Source organism: Pithys albifrons, chromosome 13, assembly GCF_047495875.1.
Source record: "Pithys albifrons albifrons isolate INPA30051 chromosome 13, PitAlb_v1, whole genome shotgun sequence".
Lineage (NCBI taxonomy): Eukaryota > Metazoa > Chordata > Aves > Passeriformes > Thamnophilidae > Pithys > Pithys albifrons.
The window spans coordinates 3,262,673-3,282,112 of NC_092470.1; the positions used below are offsets into that span (position 1 = coordinate 3,262,673).

Sequence of the window (19,440 nt, forward strand, 5' to 3'; positions counted from 1 at the left end):
AGGGACACACAGAGACAAACACAGAGACACACACACACACAGGGACACACAGACAGACAGACAGGGACACACAAACAGAGAGAGACACACACACAGACACACACACACACAGATACACACAGACACACACAGGGACAAACAGGGACAAACACAGAGACACAGACACACACACAGGGACACAGACACACACACACACACACAGAGACACACAAACACATAGGGACACACAGAGACACACACAGGGACACACAGAGACACAGACACACACACACAGATACACAGAGACACACACAGGGACACACAGAGACACAGACACACACAGAGACACACAGACACACAGACACACACACAGAGACAAACACAGAGACACAGACACAGAGACACACACACACACAGAGACACACACAGGGACACACAGAGACAAACACAGAGACACAGACACACACACAGAGACAAACACAGAGACACAGACACACACACACAGAGACACAGACACACACACACACAGGGATACACAGAGACACACAGTCACAAAGAGAGACACAGAGATACACACACAGACAACACAGGCACACACACAGACACTCACCCACAGACACAGAGGGACACTCGGGCCCCCCCTCCCCCCAAATGAAAACACCCAGGCCTTGGCCAAAGGGGTTTATTTTACACAGAAGGTTTTCCCCCTCATTAAAATACATCCCATAAGCAGTAACAGACGGCACACTCGCGTTACCCCACGGACACCTTGGAACACAGAAAACAAGCAGCTTATTTAAAAAGAAAGGACTGTAATATTCTTAAGAGGTAGGTGAAGAGTCTTGTACTTATATTTTTTGATATTAAAAGGGCAAAGGAAAACAATCACATCTGTGAGGAATATCACCAGCCACATTAAGCCAGTTCCATTATCCACGATTCCCCATCTCTGCTCTTGTGATCACTGCAGCTTCCCTGTGTTAAACACTGCACATCTCTCCTATCACACACACTGAAGTTCATTTACATGTACTAATTGACTGTGGAATCCTGCCAGGGTAACCCTTTACCTCCTGTTCCTCCATTAGAGCACCCTACTGCTCAGGCCCTTCTTGTTAGTAAAAAGGGTTTGTTCAGATGACTAAGAAACTGCAGAACTCAAGAGTCACTGGGAATGTGAGCATTTGTCCTCCATGAATTCCCATGTGTGACTATTGCTCTGGAATTCCATGTTGTACATATTAATTATCTGCTGAGCAAGCTAGAGCAAGGGGCATGGGAAGAGAAGGGCTTGACTTGTGAAAAACACTCCAGTAGCTTCTCCTCAGATAATTTCAATTAAAAAAAGTCCATTAATGTTAAATCAGAGTAATCTCAGCAGCCCACATTGCAAAACTGAAAAAAGATCTAGTTGAGCAAACAATGGCTTTAATTTCAGTGCTCTCAGTCATGCTTGACAGGAACGAGGAAAAACTAAGACAACTGCACCCTCTTCTCTTCACAAATGCCCTTTTCCCTGTTAGCTCAATCCAGGGAACAGGATGCAATACAGGGAACAGTGCAGTTCAACTTACAGTTCTGAGGGTAGGAAAGCTGCAGGATAGGCCTTTCACAACACAAACACTTAAATAGTTGTTATATTTCAGAATGCTACTCTGACTAAACCCAGGTGTCCTTAAAAAGTATTAATTAAAGCACTCATTTCAAGCATCTCCACAACCAGTTGGTGAAACAAATCCTCTAGAGAATGACCTGCATTCACAAGGACTGAGTAAAAATTCTCACTGAATGCTTTGTAAGGCACACCAGCTGTTATCCCTCTCCTCTGTTCCTCAAATGAGGCTTTTCTGAGGGAGACTGGAATGACTTGAGAATGTCATCTCCAAAAAACAACAGCTTTTGAGAAGACATGAATTCAAACAATTTTTCTAGACAGTAAATATTGTATAAATCCATAGGATACACCAACAGAAATCTGACACTGAAAGAAAAGTACTTTTCACAAGACACTTAACTACCTTGTCACAGATTTAAAGTGCCTGTCTGTGATGTAGTTGCTTTATTTTAAGTCCAGGTGTTTCAGAGGGTGGCAGCAGTGGAGCTGACAGCAGTGGGCACCAATGCCACCTTCTCCTCTCCATGACACGCTCTGAGGTCATTCCATAAAAGGTTCCATTCCCACCACATGAAGTCTAATCCTGAAGTCTGACACAAACTAACTGCTGAAAGGTTTGAAGCTGTCATTGGAGCAGTTAAGTGTATAATGCAAGAAATCTGCTGAAACAGGCTAACAAATACAGGCTAGTCCTAGTCAGGAGCAATCTGGAGTGTAGCTACTGTCTCTCAGTACACAGTTCCTCACAGCAATTAGTGCTATTCTTTACTTGTTCACTGAAAATAAGGGAAAAATACGATAAACTGCATTGTTATGAGCAGGTTATGTGTTATTCTAACTAGTTCTGTGCTTTTTGGAATAAAGATTCTCCATATCAACATCCCAGAACCTCAAAGCCATCACTCTGTTTCAGCACTAAATCCTTACAGGTCCCTTTCCATTACCTTCCAACAGAACGTGGCTCTGCCATCCTACACAGAACATCAACAACAGCAGTTTTTAAAGACACTTCCTCCAAAATCCCTTTGCCACTTCTGCACACTCACCCCATTGCAGAAATCATTTTCCTAAATGGCCCCTGCACTGAGAGCCCACTGGCCCAGCTTCTCCATTCCAGCTGCATTCAGCAATAACAAGAGACAGGCAGTGATTTATTACTATGCATGTGTACATAAGCTAAGGAGACCTGCAAAGCAAAGGTAAATTAGTGACTCATGAAATTATCTTTTCTGATCAGGGCTCACTGAATTTTAACAACATGAGTCTTACTTTTCAAAGGAAGTGCCACTGAAAGGTGATTTCCCTACAATACTGTATCTTACCACAAAGTTTATTCAAGTTTTGAAATAATTTTTATTAAAGTACGACATTCCAACTTGTCATGGTTTTAAATACTAAAATATATTACATTATATTATAGATTTCAAAAAAAGAAAAGTTTGACAAAACATTAACTCGTAACTTTGGGACAACTTTGCTTTTTGTAAACATCCAGCTCACCATTAAATGATGAGCTGCAAGAAGTCAGAGGGGAATAATTCTTTAGTACACTTCGTTCTCAAGCTGCATCTCTTTAGGGACAGAAGAACTGTTGTGCTGTGTGTCCCTTCACAAACCATTTGGTAAGCACATACACATCTCCAAAAGAAATCAGACTCCTGCAGCATGGACCTGTGGAACCACTTGGGCACCAGGAAACACAACAGCAATCCCATCACTGGGTAATTATGGCACATACAGAGGACTGGCTACTCTGCACTGCACTGTGCACACAGCAGGCAGCAGCACACAGAGAACTACCATCCCTCCACTAAGAATATGACTTTACTGAGAGTTAACCTTTCTTCAATTAGGAAAAACCAGAAATGAGACAATCAGAATGTGTTCTGTCTAGCTTAGGACCCCCACAAACCCAGTAAAAATCAGGTCTGGATGTGCCTACACACCACACTGCCCAAGTATCAGGAGTAAAAAGGCTGCAAGAGCCCAGTTACTAACTCGACTTTGTATTAATCTGGATCAACATGGAAACTGAAGCAGGAGATAAGAGAATCCCAGAGAAATATTTTGCATTTGTGTTCTGCCTTCAGAGCAGGCTCCAAACCTGATGGAAAGGATGCAAAGCACCTTGACATTAGTACTGCCTGTTGTACAAGTACATCCTGCTTGTTCATCTTTTGAAACTGCTGCAACAAAGGCACTTAGGGCTGAGATGAACATCTCTCAACTGCAGACATGGGCAGTCTGCCCTCACCTGCCATCAGTATGCTCTCAGAGTCTGTATATGTATCATTAGAGACAGCAGATTAATTGTTAATTGGTAAGTCTTGACCATGGAACTGAACTATCTCTTGACTGCTGTTTATCAGTATCAGGTATTAATCTGGTTGAATACAAACATATATTTTTAATAAGGCAACTGAGTAACACTAAATATAATTGAGAAGTGATATTTTTTGGCATTAAGGCAAAACTGTGAGCACAATAAACATCAAAAGCAAAGGTTTAATATATTTGCTAAAACATTATATTGCTCAAGTCCTGAATGAATTTATTTGCATGCACCTGTCCTTACAGGGAAACTGCAATGTTTATCAAAAGATGTTAGGAACTTTTACAAGGCATCAACCAGTGCATTATGCTTGCCTCAATAAAGCCATGAACAGCAGTGGTGTGTCCAGGAACACCTCTCACAGACACAGGTTTACTGCCACTGTGGAGAGGGAAAAAACTTCAACTTGAAAACTGTTTTTTGAATGGAAAGTAGTGCTGGTATTGTGCCAAACTGAGAGCTTTAGAAACAGGTGTTTGGTCTCCAAGGATGGCACAGGTAGCAAGAGACTCCCCACACTTCTGCTGTTATGGCTGGGGTAACTGTGTCCCTCCCAAGCTCTACTGAGTATGCCCAGAATTCCCACTACTGACAACCAAGATGCATCCAGGAAGAACTGCAACACACTCATTTCCTGGTGGTGGCTGAGACTGTCTTGATGTACTGAAGCAGAACCTAAATTCACAACTTAACTGAAAAAATTGCTTATTTTATTAGTGACTCAAACAGTTCAGCTTCTGTTGTGCCTTAGGCCTTTGGCAGTTCTGCAGCCTGAACAATGGACTGAAAGGCTCCCAAGTTGAAGCTCACTCTAGTGAGGCAAAGGAGTGGCCTGGGTTAGGTGTGTGAGCAAAAATAAAGGTCTCTACACTCATGAAAGACTTTATGTGATTGTTAATATCCAAGCAAACTTCTGCAACAATGAAGAAATGCACTTGACCATTTACAGCAAAACAGATTTATACAATAACAACAAGTAACTTATGGCCTTGTCTACCTGCAAGTGAATTCCTTCAGCAGGTACACACAATATATTGCTCAGTCATAAAAATATATATTATCTCTTTCCTTTAACATTTAGGTATATAAATATTTTACTGAAGAACATGCATCATTTAGATAAACAACTGCAAGAACATCCTCTGCAAAACACAGGGTTCTTGGCCATGTAGCAGTATAAAGGGTTACATGAATAGCTACTCAAGACAAACCAACACAGCAGTAAGCAGTTCTTTGTGCTAGTCCAAAGCACCTTTTGCAACAGGTTATACAATACATACACAGAGAGAACACAAGTAACTGCAGCAGAACAGCATCACTCCATCTGCATATTCTTCAGGCTTGTTTGGACTCCAAACTTACTGGTCACTTTTCTGCTCTTGTTTTCCATTCAGCTCTTGGTCAACTCTGCTCAGCAAAGGAAACAGTAAAATTAAGACTATGTTAACATGGTTGGATAGCTCTTAGATTAAGAAAAATACTATAGTCTTAACAGGAAAACACAAAGATTTCACATGGGAAAAGCTTTAGTAATTAAGTATTAAATTAAGAGGGTTTTGTTTAATGCAGTCACAACATTGTTGAGTTCTTTAAAATATTTTCCTATCTCCTCATAGAAATTAATAAATTAAAATGAATTAAAAGTGTTAGGAAATCACTTAAATGACTATAGCACTTGAGTGGAAGCACATAAAAGGTGCAAGTGAAGTTTGACTACAGGAGAAAAAAGCAGGTCCTGTGCTTTTACTAAAAACTGCAAGCAGGACCAAAAGCTTAGAGGTAACCCAAGACTGGCAAGCACTGCCCCTTTGGTGAACTCACATGCTGCTCAATTAGCACTGAATTACCTTTAACATTATAGTAATTAAGCCAAGAAGGTATCAACAAAAGTCAGGAGCCTCCTTAACTGTAATACATTTCCTACTAAGTTCTAAGACACTTAGAATTACCCAGGAGAAATTCACTACCATGCTGATAAAGAGGGGTTTACTTTGTGTCTTACTTTTTAACATCTCTCTTGGGAATAGCAAACAAAATCCTGCTTTGCAGAAACCAGTGAATGAGTGACAGGTCTGCAGTAAGAACAAGCTACAGTCTGAATTCTGTTTACTAGAAAATATGCTGTGCATGGAGGAAAATTAATTTTAAAACCAGCAGCAGTTCCAAAGTGAGAGACACAAAGGGTAAGTTTGTCCTCTAACAACTTGACTGACCTGCCTGTCTCTCAAACTACAACCAGCCAGTTTTTCAAAATGGTACAAACAATGGCAGCTCCTTTGGGCCATAAACCCATAAAAAGGGGAGGCAAGTTTTCTGTTTTTTCCCCTCCTCTTTCTTGCAGGTGTAAGAACTGAAGCAAGTACTGCAGCAACAGGTCTGGAGTGAGGCAGAACTATTGTCTGATATTTACTGGAAAGGTTTCTTAAATGTGGCAGGTTTAGTACTTCAGGTTACACACTGCAAAATTACCACCTAATTGGTGTAACTCCTAAAGAACCTTCAACACATCACTAGATTTACATGCTAACTTTCAGAAGTAATTTAAATTCCTTGTACTTCAATCTCTCAGTGTTCCTCTACCCAATTTAGACAATAAGCTTTCCTTAATAGTTATGCACACACAGAAAAAATAATTAACAATCTCCCCCCCCCAAAGTTAGTAGCAAAATCTTTCAGTACATTTGTTAGTGGATGAAAAAAATAACATATCCATCAAAAAATCTCATCAGCTGCTGGGATAGCTTGAACAGTTAGCAGGAGACTGCAAATTAACCAAAGGGAAATCCAAGGTTTATTAGCAAGGAACGTAGGCACTGCAAATACAAACAGCACTAAAACACTAATTTAGATTGCAACTGTGCAAGTTAATCACAAAAAGGTAGTGAATACCAAAAATACAAGAGTCAATATTAGAACTTCTTACAGAGTTGCATCTCTGCTAATGCAAACACAGCTTAGCACCTAAAAACAGCTCATCTTCAGGTATCAGTTCTCCTGAGAAACAATGAAATTTGATTTAGATTCATACAGAAGCACTACTTCTGCCTCTTTAAGACTCAGTAGAGAACACATGTATCCCCTTCAAAGTGAGCTTCTGACATAATATGTAACAGAAACTATTGCCCAATGTCTGTGTGAACACCCAGGTGAGTCCTGCCAGGTACAAACTGCCTGCAATACACTACAGTTACTCTCATGCATAGAAACTTAGGCACTAGTGCATGTTTATATTTACAAATGCTTATTCCTTTATGCAAGCCAATCCACTGGGAGTTAGTTGCAGTGCAAATTGTCTTATGTAGATGCAACCCTAATCAAAATATGAATATACCTTTTCTGTTTCTTTCTAAACTTTTCATCTTCATACCTTGGTGAGGAAAAGTTTTATTTCAGTAAATGTAACATATGAAAGCCAAAATCAACAGAAGCTGCAAAGTAGTATGAGTGTCAATACAGTTTGTAGAAACTTAACAAGCTTTGAAACAGATATAATTAAGAAAAAATACATTGTAGTTCCAGCATTTATAACCATTAAACAAGAAGTGTTTAATTATTATGACATAACAAATTAATTTAATGCAACATCTTGTATGGTATTAACATTCATCACTGAAATTTAAAGTCTGTATTCATAACAGTTTGAAGCCAGATATAATCCTCCAAATCTGAGAATTTACTTCCTAAATTAACCCAGTTCAGCTTTTGCACAACAGTTAAAGCTTCATCAATACAGAAAGGAGTCTTTCAAGACTTGGAATGACAGTGATTATTCATAACACATCCTTAAAAACACCCAGTAAAAACATTTTAAAGACAGCACAAGTCTGTTTTAGCATTGTCTTTCATCCCCACCCCAAGAAAACAATTCTCTCTGTTTTACAGAGTTAAATTGTGGAACTGATACCAGGCATTTGTGGGGCAGGAGGCTTTGTCCAGCCTGTGCCCCTCTGCCTGCAGTGAGACTGGGCCATCCTCCCCCAGTTTGTGGCCACCTGTTATGGTGCACAATATACCACAGTTTTGTGTGTTACACCCTCTGCCAGACTGATGAACTTATCAGCAGAATTGTTAGTGCTGCTTGTCGTGTTTTCATCTGGTTTCAACCCCAAGTTTATGGTTTCTTCTCTGTCACTGCACCCACAAATGCTACTGATGAAAGTACCAGCATCATTTTTGAGAGAGGAATTGTGCTGATGTTAAAATGGATATTTATATCTGGAGGGGAGGGAAAACAATAGACTGATGCAGGATGCTGCCCTCACTTATTTACCAAAGTTGTTTAGAACTGTGATGGGTAGGGATTCACCATCTTATCTTCTCAGCACTGCTCTCCTTTTAAAGGAAAACAGGACCCAAGTGCTATTTGAGCACTGAACTTGTTCCACATTTTAATAAGAACACTGAAGGTATGATAAATAACTTGAGTATCAAAATGCCCAGAGCTTCTCACTCCCAAGCCAGTCTAGTATATTCTAAGGTGCAGAACAACTGGAGTGAGGCTTTGTCTTTAGAGACTTAATTTGTACATCATAACTTAGAAATTGCACAAAGCACCATCTGTGGAAATCACTACACAGGAACATTCTGACTGTCCATCTCCTCCACACCAACCTGCAGTCAGCAATGAGGTCACACATGTCACACACTCCTCCTGGACACAGCAAGGACCTGAGTTGAATTATTATGTGCCAAGTGTTACATTCAAACCAAACACTGACTACAACATATCCCAGCTCTAAAACATGACCAGTGTAGAACATGTTTGAATAACAAAACGTACTGTTTGATGCATTCTGGGATGCCAACATATTCCATGGGGATGAGCTCAGCTAGTTCTGCCAGGGTAAAGACATACCTAATTTTTTGGCTGAATTTTGAGCTGTGGAAGAACAAATGCAGGGTACAGTTACAACTTAAACATTTTTCACTAGGTCATATTAAAACAGTTTTGCAGTAAACAGCTGTCAGGATTACTTAAAACAGAAAAAGCTTCCACAGCATTACCTAATGAAAGGTTTTGTGATGGCCAGGAGGGTTCTGATGAACCAAGAAGGATGAACTATGATCAGTGATTTCAGATTTTTCCTTAATCTGAGGAATTTAAGAACCAGACATAGTTACTAAAAGAAAAAGGCAGCAAAGGGATTTTGAATATATAACAAGTACGTTTTTGCAAGCACAGCTGTCACATAACCCAGTATTCTGACATCCCATTACTAGAAACCAACATCTGCCAGAAGAAATACTATAAAAATTTAAGATACTGTGTCAATTTGACAACAATGACAAGGAAATAACACTCCAAGGAGAAGTTTCTTTGAATCTTTTTACGCGACTAATGATGAAGTGGCTCACAAAGAACCCTCCTTATTAATCTTAATACATTAAGTTTTAAGGGTATTTTACCAGATAACAATATTCAGCATTCTAAGACTAATATTTCCACTTAAAAAAACCCTCAACCCTGTAAGTAACAACAACAACAACAAAACCCCCACATCATCCCACATTGTCTGGCTTAGGAAGGTTTTCAATAAACCAAACAATTTCCTTAAACAAATCTTAACCAAAGGGACCAGACACCACATTAAACAGCAGTTTATCCTAAACAAATCTATCACTGAGCACTTGACCATTGTAAGAAACCACTGCAGAGCCTCTTACCTTCTGTCAATTTGCTGGTAACACTTCCTAAGCCACCCCAAACTTGGCATTTTTCTCCGTGTTGTTGCACCATTCAGGTAAACTATCATATAGTTCTCAGCTACCAACAGCTCTAAAGTGCCAATGACATACCTGGAGAGACAAGCAAAGAAGGCTTTAATATCCACAGTCTTCATTTGAAAGTAACTCCAGTAGTGCTCAAATGTATTAAAATAACAGAAAAACAGAGTTGGCAACAATGCTGAACAACATCTAAGCAGTTTCTTTCCTTCCCCTGGAAGTACATGTAGTTGCTTTTCTATTTTTTACCTTTCCCTCATCTGAAATATAAAAAGCTTTATTAAACAGAGAAAGGTAAGTAATTGTCCTTAGATTGGAATGCTAAGTTTCACAGTGTGGAATTAAAGCCAGTATTCAGAGGCAGATGATGACTTACTTAAATAGATTGTCCATCAGGTATCTGTAGTTAGGCTGGCTGCTTTCAGGCATAAAGCAAACAGCAAACACAACAATGGCATTTAACCCATCACCATAATAACCTAAAAGCAAAGAAAAAAGCAGCAGAAGGTGACTACACACTGACTACATTTACACAAAGTCAAGCACACTCAGAGGCTTTCCCCTTAGATTTACAAACATCTGTATGGACAGATTCCTGCAGTCACAGAAAACCTCAAAGTTCTTTTTTAGGTTTGACTAGTTCTAAAGCAATAGCTGAAGTCAATCAAATGTTATACCTACAACCAAGATCTGGGTATAGAATCTCAGTATATTTAATAACATCCTATGTTATAAAAGTTGAGTCAACTTTTCTTCTAGCTTTAATTTCACAGACTGTTGAGAAGAGTCATTAATTGACATGCCTTAGTAGATCTATAGTTAGTGCTTTCAACACTCTTAAAACAAAGAATTATACTGGTAGCACTGACAGTGTAGAACAGATTACATACATCTTACTACATATGTGCCCTTAGTAGGTGTGAACGTGGGTACATTTTGGAACTCCAGTTTAACAGAGAAAAAAATTATTAAACCAACAATATCTTAACACTTCAAACAAGTGAACCAGAGCACAAGTGCTGTGGGGAGAGGCTGAGGGAGCTGGGGGTGTTTAGCCTGGAGAAGAGGAGGCTCAGAGGTGACCTCAGCACTGTCTGGAACTGCCTGAAGGGAAGTTCTGGCCAGGTGGGGGTTGGTCTCTTCTCCCAGACACTCAGCAATAGGACAAGGGGGCACGATGGGCTCAAGCTCTGCCAGGGGAAATTGAAGTTGGAGATCAGAAAAAAATTCTTTGCAGAGAGAGTGCTCAGGCATTGGAATGGGCTGCCCAGAGAGGGGGTGGATTCCCCATCCCTGGAGATTTTTCAACTGAGCTTGGCCGTGGCACTGAGTGCCATGATCTGGTAAAGGGACTGGAGTTGGACCAAGGGTTGGACTCGATGATCTTGGAGGTCTTTTCCAACCCAATCCATTCTGTGATTCTAAGTTTTTATGCCCAAAGCTCTTCCTGTGCCACCCCAACTCGGCTTCCAGAAGCAGCTGCTCAGAGTTGCCCTCAGCACATCACTGATCTTACCACCATGACTGATCACTTTTTTATAGGGTTCAATGGCCTTCATGTCCACCCTGTGGTCCTGCTCTCCAATCCTGAACATTCGCCAGCGCCGACCATCCTCCTTCTCCTCTGCCGCAGTGTACTCAGTCAGTGAGCCTTTCCTAATCACATCAGTAGTTTTGGGTTTTGGAAGGTCATCTGCCAAGGTTAAAACATGTTCAAGGTCCACTGTGAACACTGTGCACAGTGACAATCAGCCACAACACAGTTAACCACTTTGCTCTCTATTTTGGCATTCTTTACCCACTCAGACACCCACTGGGGATTTCATCAACATAGTCATGGTGGCAGTTTCCTGCTGGCTGTAATTTTCTGTGTTAGAAGGATTTGAAAAGCTTCCACTCGTGTAGGAAGCCTAATTAATTGCAGGCTTTGAGAAGACAGGCCTCAGTGAACCTCACCAAAATAGACAAAGTGGTTAACTCCAATGAGAATTACAGAGGTGGCTCGATCACAGATGTACATAACAGCATGATTAACAACATTGATGGTACCTTGCAAGCAGACATGCAGGCAGATCTATTAGAAATTAAATCTAATTCACATGTGTGTAATCAATATATATGAAATTTGTGCTGACAGCAATCTGTAGGACAATTTGCACCAATTAAATTATGATTCTTGACGTTGTTGCACAGACCTTACCCCAAGCGAGAAAAACCTACTGCAAGTTAGTTGTCTGTTCCCAAGACAAAGCTGTTAATTGAAACTATCCTTCCAGGAAAATGAAGGCAGCAGCATTAAAGGAAGAAAAGACAGAAACCCTTTTCAGCCACTTTTAAAAACAACACACAAACATCTGGAACAGTTTCTTGGCATCCCTGCAAAACTAATTTTAAATACCAATTCTTCTTCATAAAGCAATGGCATTTTTTTCACACAGGTAAACACACAGTCTTTGCTATGAAAACTTCACCTGCAATATGCCTTTAGCTATTTAAAAAAACAAGAACACCCCCTTATTCTAAAGACTGTTTCTTTCTCCACAAGTAGTGTTTCAAATGATGCCAAAGGGATTTTGTTCTGATTTTCACATTTTGTAGATTTTAGGAACACAGTAGTTGTAGATTTTTAGAGGGTTAATATTTCTAACAGTTTAAGTTTAATGCCTTTCTATCACTACCCCTGTCCCAGAACAGGGAGCTCAAATTCCTTTAGTTAATTAATCTTGTTTAGACTCCTTTCCAAGGTAAAGAGCTGAAGGATATCAGAGATCCACAGAATGAAACATAAACACAGGTCAGAGTGACCCAAAAGCCAGAACTGGATGAACTCCAAGAGACCTTTGTGTGCCTGAGGAAGAAGAGCTGATGAAGACAGAGGGTCTTGATGACCCCAGACCCAATTCCAGGGGGTTGGACAGGGGTGGGTCTGGGGCTGGACTGGGAAATGTGTAAAGCAATGATTGGAGGGATCTTATTATAAAAGCCATGGAAACAAGAACTGGGACACATGGATGTCATCCTGTATTCCTGTGGGCTGTAGGCCCTGTGGTATTAAAGGACCTTTACTTTTTATCTTACCCTGCACTAACGTGCTCAGAGTCCTGTTTTTGGGGGGAAGGGTCACTCACGGCATCACAAACATAACAGTGAAAAGAGAACTTCCTGTTTATTCAGGAATTAAATTATTTTATTTTCAGAATAAAAAAATAATAATTGAGTACACATGTTTACTTATTGGAGACATTTTTAAGCCTTGAAGTTTGCAGATATTACAGACTCCAACACACTGACCAACAGAGCAGTTCTTGGCTTACAAAAACCACCTAAAATCATAATCAAACTCTAAGTTTAAAATTTGTGCTTTAACTCCTACACAAAAAATAAAATAAAATTTGTTAGAATCTCCAAGTTTTGCCTATAAGACTAAGATATTCATTTCTTAAAATTAAGATCATTACTAGTGTGATTAGAGCTAAATTAACTTCCCATCAAGTAATTTCAGAATTCCATGACACAAAATTGAGGCTCTTCTACTGCTCCCAGGCAATCTGGAAAACAAGCACACCCTCAGGCTTCTGCCATTCTCAGCACTGGAAGGTATGAGAGAGGTGTTACTCAAGATTTCTAAAAGTATCCTTATTATGTTGCCTGTTTATTAATCAGATGAGATCTGATTTGCTCTTTAAAAATCCATTGCACTTATTTTTTATTTCCAGTTTCTAACCTAATCACTGCCTTTATAGTTTTGCTCTTGTAATACTGAGTCTTAGTTATTTCTTACTTGAGAAACTGCTGACCTGCACATAAGAAAACAGATATTTCAGACCACCTGACCAGAGGACCAAAATACTTACCTTCCCACTCAAACTCATTGCTGTTTTCTGAAGGAGTATCTAAATCATCCAAATCAATCTCTCCACTCTGATCCAAGTCATCAGACAACACAGACTCCTCGTTGGGATCCAAAGTTAAGCTGATCTCTGGAGCCACTAGTTTCTTCCTCACTTTGGTTCCATTAACCTCTGTATCTAAAAAAAGTAAATTATGTATTTCCAAAACTAAATGAGTTTAGATAAGCAACTTAACAACACAGAACAGCACAGTTCTCTTTCCTAAGACATGGAATGCTAATGCTGATAATTCAGTGTATCTTTGGATTAAGACTTTGATGAGGTAAAAAGAACAGCAGGTAAAAGATCTCAAGTCCTCAAGACCTTAAGTTTTACCCAGTTGTTCCAGATATTAAACCAAATAAATCTTGCAAATAATACAATAGATTCGTGTTCCTCTCCCTTGGTTTTGGTAAGCATTGGTAACCATCTCTGAGGAAATAAAGATAAAAAAGTAACCAGTGAGGACAGAAAATTAAAGAATCTGTTCTGTGAATACACAGAATGCTTTGAGGCACAAGGCAAATACTGGCATGGTTTAAACAGGAGCTGAAAGCAGGGAATAGCATCAAATTACTGACCCAGCACTGGAAATGCCACAAATACAATACAGCAGATACAAAATGAAAAAAAAAATTAAATGTAAAAAAAAATCCATTTGTATTATTTCCCCTGTGACCCCTGACACAGGCAATGCTCATAAATAGCCACAGAAGTCTGAAACTGGGAGTGAAACTAAGGCAGGTCCCAACTGATACAGAGAAACCAAGTAATGAACTTTAGGACAGGTGAGGAAGTGAGTGCAGTAACTCATTTTTCTCCAGCACTACCTGCATAGCTCTGTGCACAGGGAGGATGAAGAGTCTCATATTTTTATTCCCAAACCCTTTTCTTTCTAGACAAGATGTTTATAATACCCTTCACATCCAAAAAGTGTCATTTACAATGCTGTTTCCTCAAGCCTTTCAAAAAGAAAGGAAAAATAAAAAAAAAACAACCCAAAAAAAGCAAGCCAAGAAACCTCACACACCAAAAAACACCCTAAAGCAAAGTGGAGCTTTAAGGCAGCAATTTAAGTGGGAAGGAGTCAGGTGACTGCAGTGGAATGTTCTTACCAGCTTGACTTTCTGCTCCAGCTGCAGCCAATGTGTCAGATCCAACAGGATCATCCTCTGGCAGGGGCCTGGTACACCAAGTAGAAATTAGTGTTACAAATATAATAGTTACTAAACTTCTTGCAGATATTTTTAATGCCAAATATTTAGACACTGTCAAAAAAACCATTGTGGGGTAGTAGTGAACTAAATTTACTTATAAGTAACTAAGTCCAGTACCTCTAAGTAAAACTAAGTTCAGGTTTTCAGTAAACAAAGCACCAAAGTAGCAGAAAATTCCTTTACAGCACTCAAGCAGCCACCTGTTGATGTGACAAATGCCAAACCCCTGATTATTACCAGGAAAATCTGCCATATCCCTGCTTGGCAAAATTTATCATTAAATACATTACACAAGTAGTTTAGTCATGCCATAGAAATGCCTCCAAAGTCAGCTGGTTCAGTTTCTCTGTAGGTCCAAGCACCAAAAGCAGCCTCAGCTGTTAAAGACTTTGCTCAGAAATGTTGCTTAATGAAATATTTGGGCTTTGTCACACTGTTAATTATATGCAAACTATTAACACAAGAAAACAGACAAAGCCAAGCTTACAAATTTTACACTGGAAACTTCTACAGTGGCAATGCTGTATTACTTCATTCACACAGGAACATGAAGCAATCCCTCTGCAGACCACAAGGAAAGCAGCCACAAAACCCTTTCAAGACAACTCTACTAATGGAATTCACTTCAAGATAATTACTGAGTACCAGTTCACCAGGTAAACAGAGGTGGCTTATGGTGCATGTCATGTGTGTTTGATCTGAATTACTTTAAAAAACAGTTCAAAACCTTGGGAAATCTTCATCTTGCCATTCTTCCTTAAACTCAACCCCTTCCATTCTCCAGCCAACAGCAACTGCTAATTGAGACTCCTGGTCAGCCAGACCCTCTTGTCTTCAGGACAGTGGGCTAGAGAGGAGCTGCAGGAACACAACAAGATGCTATTTCAATCCTACTGTAATTCCCACACTTGCAACACCTCCTTTAACTTATCACCAAGTCGAGGTATTATGAGGAATAAAACCCAAAACAGCACAGGGAAAAGTTTATGCTTTCCACTTTACTTTTTTTCCCCATACAAAACAGCTTATGGAATTACTGATCATACAACAATTGAGGTTGGAAGGAATTTCATGTAGTCAAGCAGAATCAACCTCTGAGTTAAAATCCAGCCCTTGCCCAACCTGATTTATCATTAAGGATTACACCAGTTCACTCCAACATGTAAGAAACCTGCCATGTCTCTGGATTCTACAGGAGATAATGAATAAATGTGGATTTTGAGAAAAAAACATCCAGATGCTCAGATCTAAAATACAACTCACTTCAAAATTAAAAAAAAACCAACCCAAATGCTTAGAATGTAACTATTGAAGAAAGTGTCTTCAGAGAGCTCACCTTGTGATGTGCAAGGAAAGCTGTGACTGTTCAGGCTCCCCCATCACCAGCAACAAGGAATCCCCAGGAATGGAACATGACAAACCATTCTGCTGACACACAACTCCAAACCAGCTGAAGCTCTTGGCTGTGTTGGCTCCAAGGATTGGCAGAAACAGGTAAACTTACTGAGGGCAAGAAAATCAACATTAATCAAAACAAGAAACAATGGTACTTTTAAAAGCAAAGAAGCAATCAACATAGAATAGCAATAAACACAAAGTTCAAATGCAACCATACTGCCAATTTACCCAGAGATAGAATCCTTTTAATATGGCTAAAAAACCCCAAATTACACTTACTGTTCTCTAGGATCATCTTTCCTTTCACAATAAATCCAAATTTCTTTTTTCCTGACCTGATTACAACCACAGACTGATTTTAAAATGTCCTGCAATGCTTAAACCTACACCACACAAGTTGACTAATAAAGCAAAATTAGCAGACACATCTTTTTGTAAAACTGCAGCACTACCAACAAAATAAGCACTACTGACCTCAGTTTAAAGCTATTTTAGTGGCATTTCCCTGCTTCCCTCACCCAGAAAACTGCAATGATTTCTAGAAGGCAGACACCTAGTTCCTTTTAAGGGTCAGACTCTCCTTGTTTGAATCCCTCAGTGCCCACACCCCTCAGCTGCTGGCACACAACCTGCACCCAACCTGAGAGAAGCTGCCCCAGCAATTGTCCTCCCAGCTGTCCCTCCTTCTGCTTGTGCTTTCTGACTAACACACTCTTTGGAGCAGTTTCCTGCTGCTGGAATCATGTGCTTTTCCTCCTGAAACAAGTCCTGCCTCTCCTGAAGGTGAGGGCACTCAGCACCCAAGGTGTGGGCACTCTGGGTCCTGACCTGTCTGCAACAGTGAATTTTAAACCTTACTGATCAGAAAAAGCAATTGTTTGCTAAATACCACATAGGACAACTCCAAACAACCTACAAGGCAAGCTCTGGGTTCAACACCAGGTAAGACTGAATTCAGGGTTTCAGCATCCTCCTTACACGCAGACTAAGTGGTTGGTTTGGATGTTTCTGCTTCAAGTCTGGTGTATAAAAGCACTACCATTTGTCAACAAGAAGAATGAGAAATTAAGGAGGAAGGGTGATCTTCTCAAGGAAGTTAGAAAAGTGATGACTCTGAAGTAATTTTACATCCACTAATATAAATGCTTACAAGCAGAGAAAAAAAATGTCTGCTTATCCAAACTACAGCTGAGTTTAGAACAGTGTTTATACCACTGCTGTGGCAGTGCTGACACCTACTTTTAATAGGCCAGTCTTTTTAATTCAGTTGTAAAACTAAAATCTAAGAACTTAATTTACAAAATGTATTATATTGTAATAATGCAAGTATTTATCAGTCATGTAGAAGAAAAGCAATTAATTTCTACCTGATCCTACCACCCTCCATGGCCAACTCAGAAGGTCATGGTTTCTTTCTGAGAACAAACCTGATCTTACCTTCAATTGCTTATTACTTTCTATTTTGCTTAAAGAAAGGGAATTGGAGGACTTGGAGTTACTTAAAGATCACAAACTGCAACACATCAAAGCCCATCTGGGTGCAGAATTGCCACCTGGTTCTGTTCTCTTACTGGAGCCACTGGACTTTGGTGCTCAACAATGCCTCTGATATTTTTAGGTATCTCTACAGGCACAAAAAGAATTATCACAAGGGAACACATCACTCAAATGCACTCCTCCTTAATTGCAGCTGATGAACAAATTCCATTCCAGACCAGCAGGTTAAACCCACTGCAGTTTGCAGCTGAAGAACATCACTGCTTTCACCACAGGTCAAACATCACTGGGTTTGTCCTTTTTCCTTAAAAAATGGACAATTTTCAGGGTTTTTTCATTGATATTGAGCTGCCTTAACTGGCAGGTGCTGGAATATCAATACAACAGTGTTAAGAAGCCCACTAAAAACTGCCATTTTTTAAAATTTACTGTACAGTTAAACAGAGACTCTGGTCTGTCCCAAATACTTAAAAATGAGGCAAGAGGAAGGAAAACAGCACGAGAAGCCCTTGCAAAAACTATTATTTACATTTCTGCCTCTGAGCTCACACAAATAAACAGCAATTACACGTTTCCATGGTGGCATCTGCCTGTCCAAAACAAAGACCTACAATCAGCATCTCTGCATTTAAATAGAATAAATATGAAGTTCCTCTTTGCAAGGCAATTGCAATGCCAAGCACATACTGAATGATGTACCTGACTGGCAAAGAACAGAACGCTGTTTCCACCTGGGAAAGTCAAAACTAACTCCAAAAAAAGGTTATCCTACTTTTTTCCTCCCACATTTCACCTTCACTGTGTCCACAGAAACACGAACTGAGTGTAAATTGCACATTCCAAGTATTAAAGAGATGCCCCTAAAAGCAATTTTCCTGTTTGATTTTACAGCAAGTCAAAGGTAAGGAACAGACACGTTTCTGGTACACAAACACAGATGATGCAGCTCACAGCAGTTTCTAAATGTTTTTATAATTGCAATGACTTTTAGGAGGTGCCACACGAGTCACAAAGACAGGACACATCTCCCAGATCTCAGACGGACATCCAGGCTTTGTCACTCGCGAGTTTGCACGAGGTGACACACGGACTTGCATTAAAAACAGGTCAATTCTTTGTTTCGGTTTTCCTCTTCTCTCAGCCTCGAAGCACAGAGGAATGAGCCAAGAGACAAATTCTCTGAACACACTCCTGCTTTCCTCTCCAAGGATATTGAGCTCCACACCCAGAGCAGCAGCGGGACCTGCATTGCTGCGCCCTCCGACTCACTCAAAGGTAAACGCTGACTTCTGTCAGAAGAATAAGAATTTATACCGCGCCTAAATACAATCAATACTCCTTTGTAAGACTTAAACATGAGTCACCCAGAAACAAGCAATTCCTACACAGTGCATTGCGTTAATGTCAGGAAATAAGGAGGGACTAAGACAAAAGGCACTGGAAAGCAGCTCTGTGAGCCCCGCGGCCCGGCCGTGCGCCCGCGGCGGGCAGGGCCGCTGGGCAGGGCACCCCCGGCGGGGTTTGGTGCCCGCATCTCCTCCCGAGCCCCGCCCGACACCGCCCGGTGCGGCCCCGCCGAGCCCCGCGCCCGCTCCCGCTCCGCCCTCCCCGAGCCGCGGCCGCCGCTCCCGCCCCGCCCGCGGCCGTACCTGGCGGGAGAGGAGAGGAGAGGGGAAGGGAAGGGAAGGGAAGGAAGGGCCGGGAAAGGCGGGAGCGGAGCGGGACGGACCCGCTCACCCGGAACCGCATCCGCCGCCTCACGTGACGGCCCCGGCAGCGCGGGGAGGG

At 40.6% G+C, this 19,440-nt stretch overlaps 1 protein-coding gene across 2 annotated transcripts; it reads right to left on the minus strand.

The window, feature by feature from the left end:
- Window positions 1-652: 652 nt before the first annotated feature.
- BNIP2 (BCL2 interacting protein 2) lies at window positions 653-19,436 on the minus strand. 2 transcript variants are annotated; one of them, XM_071568977.1, is made up of 12 exons: window positions 19,302-19,436; window positions 16,094-16,260; window positions 15,485-15,615; window positions 14,656-14,723; window positions 13,505-13,678; window positions 11,167-11,343; window positions 10,027-10,129; window positions 9,591-9,722; window positions 8,931-9,017; window positions 8,707-8,805; window positions 7,258-7,293; window positions 653-5,333 (listed from the first exon to the last, which is right to left on the minus strand). In XM_071568977.1, exons 3-12 carry the CDS (start codon window positions 15,532-15,534, stop codon window positions 5,285-5,287), a joined length of 975 nt encoding a protein of 324 aa, XP_071425078.1. In that variant the 5' UTR covers window positions 15,535-15,615; window positions 16,094-16,260; window positions 19,302-19,436; the 3' UTR covers window positions 653-5,284. The 2 variants fall into 2 exon arrangements, with proteins under 2 accessions (XP_071425078.1, XP_071425079.1); XM_071568978.1 differs by lacking the exon at window positions 7,258-7,293 and having other exon boundaries at window positions 19,302-19,435.
- Window positions 19,437-19,440: the final 4 nt, after the last annotated feature.

Bases quoted from the DNA above. Each gene is read 5' to 3' on its own strand.
- BNIP2 (XM_071568977.1), bottom strand. From the start codon at position 15,534: ATGGAAGGGGTTGAGTTTAAGGAAGAATGGCAAGATGAAGATTTCCCA. The intron at 11,344-13,504 runs GTAAGTATTTTG...TAACCTTGGCAG, and splicing joins CAATGAGTTTGAGTGGGAAG to ATGACCTTCCAAAACCCAAA. The intron at 5,334-7,257 runs GTATATTCATAT...TTTGCTGAGCAG, and splicing joins TTTAGAAAGAAACAGAAAAG to AGTTGACCAAGAGCTGAATG.